The sequence below is a fragment of the Pogona vitticeps genome, chromosome 3 (genome assembly GCF_051106095.1).
Source record: "Pogona vitticeps strain Pit_001003342236 chromosome 3, PviZW2.1, whole genome shotgun sequence".
Lineage (NCBI taxonomy): Eukaryota > Metazoa > Chordata > Lepidosauria > Squamata > Agamidae > Pogona > Pogona vitticeps.
Genome location: NC_135785.1, coordinates 263,628,742 through 263,642,139, shown reverse-complemented (window position 1 = coordinate 263,642,139; position 13,398 = coordinate 263,628,742). Strand labels below are relative to the sequence as shown.

The 13,398-nt window shown below is 48.5% G+C and overlaps 1 protein-coding gene across 1 annotated transcript in view; it reads right to left on the bottom strand.

Moving 5' to 3' along the window:
- The window catches only part of PGM2L1 (phosphoglucomutase 2 like 1), a 59,280-nt gene that overhangs the window by 13,510 nt on the left and 32,372 nt on the right, over positions 1–13,398 (bottom strand). The window contains exons 3-10 of the mRNA XM_020791878.3: positions 12,219–12,325; positions 10,284–10,368; positions 7,427–7,510; positions 6,366–6,559; positions 5,996–6,185; positions 4,421–4,518; positions 2,378–2,558; positions 705–798 (exon numbers count right to left, since the gene is read on the bottom strand). Of these exons, the coding sequence (XP_020647537.3) occupies positions 705–798; positions 2,378–2,558; positions 4,421–4,518; positions 5,996–6,185; positions 6,366–6,559; positions 7,427–7,510; positions 10,284–10,368; positions 12,219–12,325 (1,033 nt within the window). The remainder of the gene's footprint in view (positions 1–704; positions 799–2,377; positions 2,559–4,420; positions 4,519–5,995; positions 6,186–6,365; positions 6,560–7,426; positions 7,511–10,283; positions 10,369–12,218; positions 12,326–13,398) is intronic.

The following is a 13,398-nucleotide window of genomic DNA, read 5'->3' as shown; positions in this document are numbered from 1 at the left end:
GCTCCCTCCCTAAGGCAGACCAGGTTTAACTAGGCGTGCCTTCGGCTTCTGCCTCCAACAGAAGAACTCGCAAGAGTTTCCCACTAGATGGCACCTTTCTTCTCCATAAAGAGCCTTTCTGAAGGCTCACAGTAACCAAAATAAGAAAGCGGAAGGACCTTAAGTACAGCTATGCTGCTCTGTGCTTCTGGACTACAACTCCCAGAATTCCCCCAAGCAGCATGGCCACCAAGCATGCTTCCCGGGGGATTCTGGGAGTTGTCACCCGAGCTCAGCTCTCGTACTAAGAGCTACGCAAAGGGAAGGGAGGGGCGTTCAGAGCTAACTCCATTAAAAGTTCCGCTCCGTTTGGGCTTAAAATGCTGGGAGCAATTCACCCCTTGCCGTCTTGAATGGTCTCCGAAGAAGAACGACAGGTTACCCACCTGTCGTCGTAGTTCTTCGAGGGAACCTCCGTGATTCACACCCTGGGTGATTCGCGGCTGCACGGAGCCTCATCGGAAGATTCTAGAGCTATGGACGCTTGGCGCCAAGGTCCTTCTACAGGTGGGGAGGGGGCCTTATTCTAATGTGTTCACTGCTACCGCAGAAGCTCCAGAATCTTCCGATGAGGCTCCACGCAGGCGCAAATCACCCAGGGTGGGTGATTCACAGAGGGCACGAGGAAGAGCCCGCCACCCGGGTCTGTCTGTCGGCCTGCTTACCGATGGATTCTTCAAAGGCTAAGAGCACTTCCTTCCCCTTGTCCAGCAGGTCCTTCACTCGGCTGCCGATCCACTTGAAGCCAGGGAGGGTGTCCTGAAACGAGCAAGGGAACAAGGCGCCTCCTCTAAATACAGAATACTCTCATGATATGGCAGAGACTGCCAAGCCGATTTCACAATGGGTCTTGCTCTCCCGGAGGCCTTCTGGTAACAGGCTCTTGCGCCAACGGAGGTGAAATGCTGCAGGGCCCGAGAACGGCTACGGCCCAGCCCAAGCCCGCATAGAAGCCAGACTCCTTCGAAGTCAGAGCAGAGGAACTCCCAACCACTTGAGTGGGAAATGCTTTTCAGTTCAACCGTCCCCATTTCCTTGGGGCTGACCCTCCAGGGGCCACCCGGCTGCCAGTAGGGCTAAGGGGAGAGAGCGGGCAGAGCAACATGCTTTTTTTTTTATCCAAGCCTAATTGTTGCATCACCGCTGGCTGGATAGCTCAATGAGCTGGGCACCTGGTGGTGAGAGCCAGAGGTTGGGAGTTCGATTCCCCCACGGTGCACCTTCAGAGAGAAGAGCCAGCTGGGGTGGCCTCGGGCCACTGGTGGTCCCAGGGCAATCCTGGAAGAAAGGAAGGGGAAACCCCCTCCGAGTCCTCTCTCTCTCTCTGCCTAGGAAACCTTGGAAACGGGTGGCCATAACTTGGAAGCGACTTGATGGTATGGAATTATTGTCAATGGAGGAAACCGGAGTCATAGATTCCATTGGTTGGGCCAATGTCTCCCTAACTCAAACTAGCCCTTACGGCTGGTTGAGAAAGAATGACCACTTCTGGAGTCCATGGATGAAAAAAAGGTCCATTCTTAAAAACATATTATAAAATGGGCTCACGGGTCACAGATACATTCATGACAGCTCTCTGGCTGAAAAACAATTGGCCCTGGAAGTCCAGAAAGAATTGCCCAAGAATTTTATATTTGCATTTTTCTATAATAATGATGATGATAATGGGGGTGTGTGTGTGTGTGTGTGTGTGTGTGTGTGTGTGTGTGTGTGTGTGTGTGTGTGTGTGTGTGTGTGTGTGTGTGTGTGTGTGTGTGTGTGTGTGTGTGTGTGTGTGTGTGTGTGTGTGTGTGTGTGTGTGTGTGTGTGTGTGTGTGTCAATTTTCCAACTCCACATCTCAACCAAGAGAAAAGGCACCTTAAGAAAACCAATTGATTGCTGTATGCATGTTGCAAAGGCTAGTAGGCCAAAATCTTACTAGTTACTTACATGGGTGGAAGAGAATATATGGAAAATCACTGTGGCTAGCTAGCAAGGTAGTCATGTCCATGTTTTCTCTTAGACATACATAAACAGCCAACAGGATTCTGACTGTCATGGATAATGGTTAACCAAAGGCATGCAAGAGATCAATCACACTGCAAGGGAAGGCTGAAAGTGAAAAGCGGAGAGGAGCAGAAGGACAGATTCTCTCTGGAAGGGGCCGCACTGCCGCTGGGCTCCCGGAGGCTCTGCAGAGGGCAGCCAGAGCTAGCAAAAAAGAACCGCAGAGTGCATCTGGGCTCAGCCACAAAGACAGAAAAGGCGCCCATCTGCAGTGGAGCCAAGAGTGCGGCTCCACGCTTGCGTGCGGAGGTTCGGCGGAAAGGAGGGGAGAAGACGCTACGGATCCCTTACTTCAAAGTGAAACCCTTCCCGGACCGCAATGGCCTTCAGGATCTTCGAAGAGACTGTGGTTGCCATCATGTAAACATCCTTGACGTTGGCCTCTTTGGGACAGTTCTGCTTCCAGCAGGTAAACATCCACCAGCCGAACAAAGCTGCCAGTTCGTTGCCGCTGAAGACCTTCCAGTCGCCGCTGCAGAAAGAGGAGGACAAGCGTCAAGAGAGAGCCAAAGGAACAGGAACGGCCACGAGAATCCTAGAATCGTGGAGTGGGAAGGGGACCTCTAAGGCCATCCAGTCCAACCCTCCTGTTCCAAGGCAGGAATCCCAATCCAAGTAGATCGGGCGGAGGGATTGTCCCATTTTTTTTTCCTCTTGAAGGCCTCCAGCGTTGGAGCCCTCACCGCCTCCCACTCTTGAACGGTTAGGAAGCTTTTCATGATATTCCACCTAAACTTGGCTTCCTTCCTTCCTGTCTCTCTGAAGCAAGGAAGGAGCGGACAATCTGCCTGCTCAGGGCACCTTTTTCTACTCCCCGGAAAATGGCATTTGGCCACAGATGATGTGTTCAGGAGGTCCTTGAAAACACTCACAAACACACTCGCCTGGAGCAAATTTGCAAACGGCTCTACACGGAGTAGAACTGAAAGAACAGCCACTTCCCTAGAATGGGGGGGGGAGGGAATTAAGAGAGTGAAGGAGGGCGAGTCAGAGGAGGGGGAATAAACGAGTACCAGCCACTCTGCAAGATGTGTAGGAAAACAGTACTGGAAGGTGTGAACACGACACTGTATAGAACAATGATGGCGAACCTATGGCACGTATGCCACAACTGGCATGCAGAGCCCTCTCTGTGGGCACGTGACCCATAAGTTGCCATTGAGAAATACTTATCCATCCTCCGATCCTGGATTTTGGCACTCCTCTCTGCTGGTGCAGTGGTCCAGCAGAGGGGTGCAACTGTGGCCATTACTAATCTAATCCGATGGGGAAAGGGGTTGGAGGACTGGTATTTCTCTGTTAATACCACCCCTGAGGAAAAAACCCAAGCATTTAATTCTTGCAGGGTTGTTTTTTCTAAAGTAAAAACTCAGTACAGTGGTGTCTCGCATAGCGACGTTAATCTGTGCAGCAAAAATCACTGCAAAGCAATTTCGTCGCTATGCGATTTTTAAAAGCCCATAGGAATGCATTGAAACCCCTTCAATGCGTTCCTATGGGGAAAAAACTCACCTTAAAGCGAAGATCCTCCATACGGTGGTCATTTTCGCTGCCCAGTAAGCGAGGAATCCGTCCCTAAACACAGCGGGCGGCCATTTTTTTAACGTGGTGGCCATTTTGGAACCGCCGATCAACTGTTGGAAAATCATCGCTATGCTTTGATCGGTAAGCGAAACAGCGAGCTGATCATCGCAAAGCGATTTTTTCCCTTAGGGAACATCGCAATGCGATCGCTTTTGCGATCGCAAAAACTTAATCACTATGCGGTTTCTTCATTAAACGGGGCGCCTGTTAAGCAAGGCACCACAGTATTCAATTTTAATTGCAGTGTTGGCACTTTGAAATAAATTAAGTCGGTTCCGTGTTGCAGTTTGGGCACTTGGGCTCAAAAAGGTTCACCATCACTGGTATAGAACATGGTCTCTGGCTCCCTCTCGTGGCTCGTTCCAGTCAACACACCATGGATTTTTTTATTTAATAGTCTCAGATAAGTGAGTCCGCGGATACCGATCCAGTGAAAAAGAGGGTCCTACCGTACTCTTAGCCCGAACTGCAATTTGAGGACTGGACTCTCCTTTCCAACACCTTAATTCCCGAAATACTTGAAGCAATGGAAGCGACCTACATTTTTAGTGCCAAAGCACATAAAGGTCCTTTTTCCTACCTTACCGGTTTATTTAAACGCATCGACTTAAGCACAGAAAGATTCACAAGGACCAAAGAGCACAACGCAAGAGACACGAGCAGGAACGAGGTTCTTGTTCTTGTTCGTTTCTTTCTTTCTAATTCCTTCCCCCCCCCCCCCGGGGTTTCAGCGAAGAATCTGCCACTTACTTCTCCTGGCGTTCCGCCACAGCAAGCCGGTCAGCGTCGGGATCGGTAGCGACCACCACCCGGGCCCCTTCTTTTTCCGCCAGACGCAAAGACAGGTCCTGCAAGAAGCCATAGATTCCTTTTAATCAGGGCAAAGCAGTCTGTCGGATTCAACCTCTCTGATTAAAGCCAACGTGCTCTGGCTACAGGATTCGTCGATCCTGCAGTAGTAGAAACAAGACCTTAAGGGTCATTGGGTCCAAACTAGAGATGGGCACGAACCATCGGTCTGGAGGTTCAGTGTAGTTCGTTTCCTGCCAAAACAGTGGATCTGCGGTTCGGCCCCCTGCCCCCTCCATTGGGCATCCACCGGAGGCGGCAGGGCACAAAACCACAGATCAGCTGTTCGGCCAGAAAAACGAACTGTGATTCATGCCCATCTTTAGTCCAAATTCCGCCTAAGCTAACCTTTTAAAATCTCTCTAGTCTAGACTGAGAGCGAAGACCAAAGTCCAACTGAAATGCATGCGGGACCTCCTCTTCGCAGATGATGCAGCCATTGTTGCCCACTCTGCTGAAGACATCCAACAACTCATGAATCGTTTCAGCAAGGCCTGCCAAGACTTTGGACTAACAATTAGCCTGAAGAAAACACAAGTCATGGGCCAGGGCGTGGATCCACCTCCCTCGATTACCATCTCCACACAAGAATTGGAGGTTGTTCATGACTTTGTGTACCTTGGCTCAACCATCTCTGACATTCTCTCCCTAGATGTCGAGCTGGATAAACGCATTGGCAAAGCAGCTACCATGTTCTCTGGACTCACAAAGAGAGCATGGCTTAATAAAAAGTTGACGGCAGATATACCAAGATCCAGGTCTATAGAGCCACAGTCCTGCCCTGCAGTGAGTCCTGGACCCTTTGTGCATGGCAGGAGAGGAAGCTGAACACCTTCCATATGCGTTGCCTCTGATGCATTTTGGGTATCACCTGGCAGGACCAAGTTCCAGATAGAGCAGTCCTAGAACGAGCTGGAATTTATAGCATGTATACATTACAGAAACAGCAACATCTATGTTGGCTTGGGCATGTTGTAAGAATGGCTGATGGTCGGACTCCAAAAGATCTCCTGGATGGAAAATGAGTGCAGGGAAATCGCCCCAGAGGGAGACCCCAGCTGCGATACAAGGAGATCTGCAAGCGGGATCTGAAGGCCTTAGGAATAGATTTTCTCAACAGATGGGAAACCCTGACCTCTGAGCACTCAGCCTAGAGGCAGGCGGTGCATCACGGCCTCTCCCAATTTGAAGAGACCCTTGTCCAGCAGGCTGAGGCCAAGAGGCCGTCCTGAAAGCAGCAAAATCAGGGAGCTGGGCAGGGGACAGATTGTGTTTGTCTTCAGTGTGGAAGGAATGGTCCCTCTCGAAATGGCCTCCTCAGCCACACCAGATGCTGTTCCAAGTCTTCTATTCAGAGCACGTGACCCTCGTCTCTCGAGACGGAAGGAGGCCTCATCCTGCTTCCACAACAGGTGCAAGAAAGGCAACCTCGTGGGCCCACGCAAAAGGAGGGCCAAAGTCCCCCGACTCACTTACCAGCACAGATTCCCCTTCTTCTGGGTTTGGGCACTTCACCGTGGAAAAGTCTGGATCCGGATCTTTTTGTTCGGGGACCGGAATGGGCGGCTGGAAGCCGAAGGCCTGGAACGCCAGCTGCACGTAATCATGCCCAACGCCGTGGAAAGACGTGTGAACAAATTTCAGACGAGTCTTTGCATTCAGCTCCCTACAGGGGAAACAACACAGTTATTAAAGGGGCAGCTTGTAAAACCCAGGCCGATCAGGGAAGCCCTTGCCTCATCTCTCCAGCCTTCTTCAACCCAAAACCTCCCCGCGCATCCCAACCCGCTTGACCGGAATGCTTGCCTGTTTCCTTTTTTTTTTTTTTTTTTTGGATGCTCCTCACCTGTGGTAACAGATCTTTTTCAGGTCCTCCATGTAGCTTGCGCAGATCTGCTGCAGAGGGTCCTGGGCCAGAGGGCTGCTCTCCACCAGATTCTCGTTCCAGGAATCCGACCAGGGCTCAACGCACTCTTCGATGCATTTCAGGATCTCCTTATCGTGGGGCGACGTGATCTGAGCACCGTTTTCCCAGTACACCTAAAGCAGGAGGGGGTGGGGGTGTCAGGAGAGTTCAGCGCCCCGGTGACTCTTCTAGAAGGCAGCCTTTACGTTTCGCTCTGTGCACTAGGCAGCCGCACATCCACTCCTAGCACATCAATATTCAACACACAGGAGGCCCACAGCAGCGGCTAGACAAGGAGAGGGGGGAATAACCAGCCTGCAGGCTGCTAAACCATCTAGGCAAGTTGAATTAACGTACATATGGGGGACAGTGAAGGCGACTAACGAGGGAAGCGCCATTGGCCTTTGTCCCTCTCATTCATCAAGATGCCTCTTTTAGCATTTCCAAAGCTCTCTTCTGGAAAGCAACAGAAGACACGAAAATGAATGCACGCATTTTCATTGGCTCTCACCCAAAAGCCCCATTTCCTCATAAATAGCACGGCAGCCTAGAGGATCTATAGGGTCCCTTACAGCTATACAGTTCTGAGATGATGACCATAATGATTCAAAAACATCAGGCACCGTCTATCAAAATTACAGAAGGATTGACAGGTATTGTTGGGCATGTCGTGAGAATGGCTGACGGTCGGATTCCGAAAGATCTCCTGGATGGAGAATGAGTGCAGGGAAAGCGCCCCAGAGGGAGACCACAGCTGCGATACAAGGAGATCTGCAAGGGGGAGAGTGTGGGGTTTTCGTGGAGATCCAAGATAGGTGCATGGACGCCCCCCCGGGACCAGGTCACGCTGTTCCCAAAACAGCACAGGCTGGGTTGAACACCAATCCGGGTGCCCTTGTTTGGGCACGAATCAGGTTGGGAAGGGCCGATGCGCTCCCTCGGATTGAAGCATTTCTCCTTCGAGACTTTCTCATTGTTAGAAACCAGCTCTCTACACAAACCTTGTATCCGTTGTCTTCCTTCCGGTTGTGGGAAGCTGTGATCATCACACCCGCTACCGCTCCGAGCTGCTGAACGGCGTAGGGCTGCAAGACAAAAATCATGTTTCTTCTAGCTTGCCAGGGGTTCTGAAAGCACCCCTCGGAAAGGGGAAGAAAGAAAGAAAAAAGACACGCCACGTATTCATACAACTGATAAAAGGAGAACGTTAAGATGACTGGATGTAAAACACTGAAGCTTCGGAATGATTGCAAATAAAAGCAAATAAAAATAAACTAACCACCATTCCGTACGACCTTTTTAAAGATCAAGAGTCACTAATAACTGCCTTGAATGAGCAACAGCTGCTAGGCTAAAAGCAGGCTTTTTAAGACATTCCAGAAGGAGCCTCTTCTTGGCAGGCAAAATCCATACACAATTGCTACAAATGTTTGGGAACTCAAGGCCATCGTTCGTAGGTGTACGAATGTGATCTCAGCATCCTTCTGAGAGCGCAGTTACGCAGAAGCTGCACGACGGCAGCGCGTGGGGATAAGGCAGAAGTTTGCCCAGGTGCTTGGATTTTCAAACAGTCTTGTGTGTGTATTCCTCCGCTGTCGGCTCAGGCCCCCCAAGGACTAGGAACTTTAGGCATCTCAAAAGCAAGGCTTTGGCTGAACTCTAGCAATCAGTGCAGACCTCACTCCACGCTGCCTGACGATGACTTTTAAAAGCAGCAAGCCATACGGCACACAGGGCTGCAAACCTAGAACAGGAGTCTGGAAGTTTGCGGGGAGCGCCCAGCCAGGCAGTTTTCTTAACTTATTTTTATTTATTTTATTCTATTGGGTTTCTACCCCGCCCATCTAGACCAAAGGTCTTCTCGGGATGGCAGGTCTCTTCATCTTTCTTAATCACAAGCCCTGATTTTAACTTCTCACGAGTTCAGAAGTAAACGGACACAAAGAGCAGCAACTGGAGAAGAGCAGGCATAGTCCTCAGGCTTTTCCAGTAAATGCTCTTCTTTCACCGTGCTATTTCTTCAATTTCTAATGAGAATATAAATTATTACTGCAAGGGGTCATGAAGACTTCAGCGGGCATAAAACACATCTGACTTGCAAACAGCAGCAAGACCAGCTTTAAAACAGGGACACAAGGAATGTATTCCTACTCTAGCAGAAAACACTCACTAGCTATAGAATATACAGAAGGACTCCTTTATCCACGGGACCAGTATCCACTGATTTGCTTATTCATGGTCTGAAAATATTTAAACCATTACAAGAAATGGTTGTTGTGGGTTTTCCAGGTAGTTTGGCTGTGTTCCTAAGTTTTTTCTTCCTAACGTTTTGCTAGTCTCTGTGGCCGGCATCTTCAGAGGACAGGAGTCAGAACTCTTGTCTCTGCTCTGGTGCAGTTTTGTAGGATGGATGAGTATTTGCTGCTGTGGGATCAGCTTTTTGTCCTCTTCAGGAGACGAGGTAATTATGGTGATCAGCGTGGTTTTTTTTTTTTGTTGTGGGTGTATTGTGATAAGGGGGAGAGATGATCACCATAGTCACCCAATCTCCTGAAAAGGACAAAGAGCTGATCCCACAGCTATAAATACTCAACTATCCCACAAACTGCACCAGAGCACAGCCAGAGTTCCGTCTCCTGTCCTTTGAAGATGCCCATGGCCACAGAGACTAGCGAAACGTCAGGAAGAACAACCTTCAGAACACGGCCAAAGAGCCCGAAAAACCCACAAACACCATTAGATCCTGGCCGTGAAAGCCTTCGTGAATATATTACAAGAAACCTTCCATAAATATGTATTTCTAACAAGGAAGTCACTAGATCTGGCCACTAGAGTGGTGCAGGTGGTGCAGAATGTGGCGGTCAGACTCCTTAGTGGAGCGAGAAAATACCAACATATCTCGCCCACTCTGGCCGCACTGCACTGGCTGCCCATTTGGTTCCGCATCGACTTCAAAGTCTTCAGGTTTACGTACAAAGCCCTAAACGGTTTAGGGCCTCGATACTTGGCGGAACGCCTATTCCCAACAAGTTCTACCCGTGCCACTCGAGCGAGTCAAGAGGTGAGGCTGAGGAGCCTGGCGCAGAGGGAGGCCTGGAAAGAAAAAACAAGAAACCGGGCCTTCTCGGTGGTGGCTCCTCGCCTCTGGAACAATCTGCTCCCAGAGATTCGCAGGGCCTCCTCACTGGGTATTTTTAAAAACATGGATGTTCAGGCAGGCCTTCCCCTCCAGTTAATATCTGATTCTTTCCTCTTTTTTGTGATTTATCTTTCATTTTTTCTTTCACATCTTGAAGTATTGGCTATTTAATGTAATAACTCTTTTTTTATTATTTTTTGTTGTATTACGTGTCTGTAAGTCACCTAGAGTGCTCGCAATGACCAGACAGGCAGGATATAAATATAATAAATAACTAGAAGGAGGCAGAGACCATGTTATGTATAGCGCTTTCTTGAGAAATATATTTCCATGAAGCCATTCCCAGGACTAGCCATTTGAGGGAGGCAGAGAGCATGCCATCTATAGGGTTCATTCTTGAAATAGTGTTTTCCGTAATTCACATTTTTAAAGCATCCACGGTAGAGGGGGTTGGAACCGATCCCCATGGATACAGGCGTCTTACTGTATCATCTGACCAATCGCATGGCGGACAGACATTTGCTCTGATAAGAGACCATGAAGCCCACCCCAGCTTCATTGGCACATGAAGATGCTGGCCTTATAGCAAGCCAGCTCAGCATGCAGAATCTTCATTTAAGTCGTCCCACAACTGGGTTGCAAAACATTTCGCAATGCACCTGTTTTTTTTAGAGCCTGCTGCCTAGAAATGGAGAGGTAATGAAGCGCCAGGCACCTACCACAAATGGAGTCGGCACGTATCTGGAGAACAAGTAGACCGGGACGCCCTTAGCCAGCAGGACAGCCGCCGTCAGCTTGGCAAGCCTACGAAACAGAAGGAACGATGACGTGGCCTGACTGCCCAGTGCCACTTCCCCCCCCCCAAGTCCTAAGCCACGAAAACATTCTGAGCATGATACCAGAGAAAAAAAGAAAAATACAATAAGGTGCAGAAACTTTTTATTTTACACAGCTCTCCTAATGACCAAGCCACTTTCTGTCACAAAACGGCTTGGAGGGTTAGAAGGAGCTTCTTCGCATGAAGGGTAAATGACAAAAGGACCTCCCCTATCCCTGGGATCGGTGTCCACTGATTCACTTATCCATGCCTGAAAATACTAAATAAAAAAACCCCCAAATATGTAGTATTTATATGTACAGTGGTGCCCTGCATAGCGACGTTAATCAGTTCCGGACTAATTGTCGCTATGCAGAAATCGCTAAACGAATCGAAAAACCCCATAGAAACGCATTAAACTTGGTTTAATGCGTTCCTATGGGGCCCAAACTCACCGTTCAGCAAAGATCCTCCATAGCGCCGCCATTTTCGCGCCCATTTTACCAAGGGCAGGGCGCAAAAATGGTTGCGGTGGCCATTTTGGGCACCTGGCGGCCATTTTGGAACCGCTGATCAGCTGTTTTAGAAACATTGCAATGCAAAGATCGGTAAGCGAAACGCTTACCGATCATCGCAATTGGATGTTTTGCCCATTAAAACATCACAATGCGATCGCATTAGCGATCTAAAAAAATAGATCGCTATGCGGATTCGTCGTTAAACGGTGCGCTCGTTATGCAAGCCACCACTGTATTTCTAGGGTTTATTTCAAAGAACTGGGCACTAGAGGGAGCCAGAGACCATGCAATGTATAAAGGTAAAGGTAAAAGTAAAGGTAAATGTTCCCCTTGACATTGAGTCCGGTCGTGTCCGACTCTAGGACAGGCGCGGCGCTCATCCTCGTCTCCAAGCCGTAGAGCCAGCATTTGTCTGTAGACAGTTTCCATGGTCACGTGGCCAGTACGACTAGACACGGAATGCCGTGACCTTCCCATCGAGGTGGTACCTATTTATCTACTCTCATTTTTATATGCTTTCGAACGGCTAGGTTGGCAGGAGCTGGGAGGAGCGATGGGAGTTCACCCGTCTCGTGGATTCGATCTTACGACTGCTGGTCTTCTGACCTTGCAGCACACAGGCTTCTGCGGTTTAACCCACAGCGCCACCCACGTCCCAATGTATAGGATTCATTATTTCAATGTTTTTCAGCATCCATGGGGGGCGCTTGGAACTAATCCCCCACAGATACTGGGGTCTTATATGTCTTTAGCTTTGATGTAACAGCATCAGAGTATAAAACGGTTCATTAAATGATGTTTACATTTGCCTGGGTGAAAAGAGGCAGGCCACTGTGACAGATCTAAGTGCCATGGGAAGCATCAGATACATGTCTGAACAAGGGACCGAAAACAGAAATGGGTCCAAGGCTCTCTGTAACACTCGGTTTCAGGCAGCGACCGTGTTTCCCCGAAAATAAGACAGGGTCTTCTATTAATTTTTGCTCCAAAAAACGCTTTGGGGCTTATTTTCAGGGGATGTTTCATTTTTGTCATATAAAACCATCTACATAGATTCAAATACAGTCATGCCAATTTCTTCTGGTTGCTGCACAAGAGTGGAGGTGGTCGGGGTTTCACTTCACTGGGGCTTATTTTTTGGGTAGGGCTTCTATGACGAGCATCCTGAAAAATCACACTAGGGCTTATTTTCAGGTTAGGTCTTATTTTCAGTGTATATCTTCCACCTTTTTTCGTCCTCAAATTATAAAATCTGACTCTACAGGAGAGACTGGCCTTTTTCTTCTGACCAGTGTTTTCCACCTGGACCGAAGTCCTACCTTATGCTGCTACAGCTGCTGGCCACCTGGCCTCGGGTGTCGTATCCGACAACGAAACCTCGTTGCTTGAAGTCTGAAAAGCATTTCTCAAGGTATTTATACATCCCCTGCAGCAAAACAAAAACAGAACCGGCGTGTACAGATGTCGGCTGTTTGCTCTGATTTTGAGACATTTTCCCACACACACACCTGCTCACATTCCAATGGCATACCCTGATTTGTTTGTTCATTTAAAATGTTTTTATCCCACCTTATCACCTTTCAAAAAAGGACCCAAGGCAGCTTGTATCATTGAAAAGACGATATTGAAAAGCTAAGACAGGAATATACAATATTTAAAAGTTTAAGAAAGAAGTAAACAAGTTATTGAAAACAGCAAATAAAATCAGCCCTGAAACACATTGTAAACAAGTGCATTTCAATAAACCCACTCAGGCAGGCAGTCAATTAAAAAAGCCTGCCTGAAGAGAAAGGTCTTTCATCTGCTTGCGGAAGGAGAGCCAAGACGGGGGCCAGGCTGGCCTCCAGTGGGAGGGAGTTCCAAAGTCTCTGGGAGCAGCCACAGGGAAGGCCCTCTCCCATGTCCCCACCAAATGCATCTGTGAGGGTGGTGGGGCCTCCCCTGATCATCAGACACACAAGCCGTATTTAGCCCTCTTTGATTCTTTATTCAGCAGTATCAGGAGAGGGTACAATACAGTGCTTTTCGACAATAATTTAGAGCTGGTCCAGCCCGTGTGTTGGAGTGCTCGGTGCCAGGACTTCCCCATGAAAGGAGCCGGCCACCTTGTTGTTATTCCGCCATTAACCCTGAAAAATATTTCAGGCTGGCAACTTGCAGCGTGCACAAGCATATTGATTTAAATCACACACACACCCAAGAAAGAGAGAGAAATGTAGACCATGGGTGTAATTAGAAAGCAAGATCCCCGTGCATTCGTACATCTGCATAGACTTCATAAACAATAGAAAAACTGTTGTGAGCTGCATTTTGGGAAGAAAGGTTTAAAAAAAATCAAATCTATGCAGAAAGCATGGTGCAAACTGAAGCACTAGCTACATTAATTAACGTGTGTTCTGAATATCAATTACAATGATGTTACAGTCTTATAGGTCGTACCTCTCTTGGTCACACTATGAAGATTTTGAAATGTTTCTTGGAAGCAAGCTTGTAGGCGTC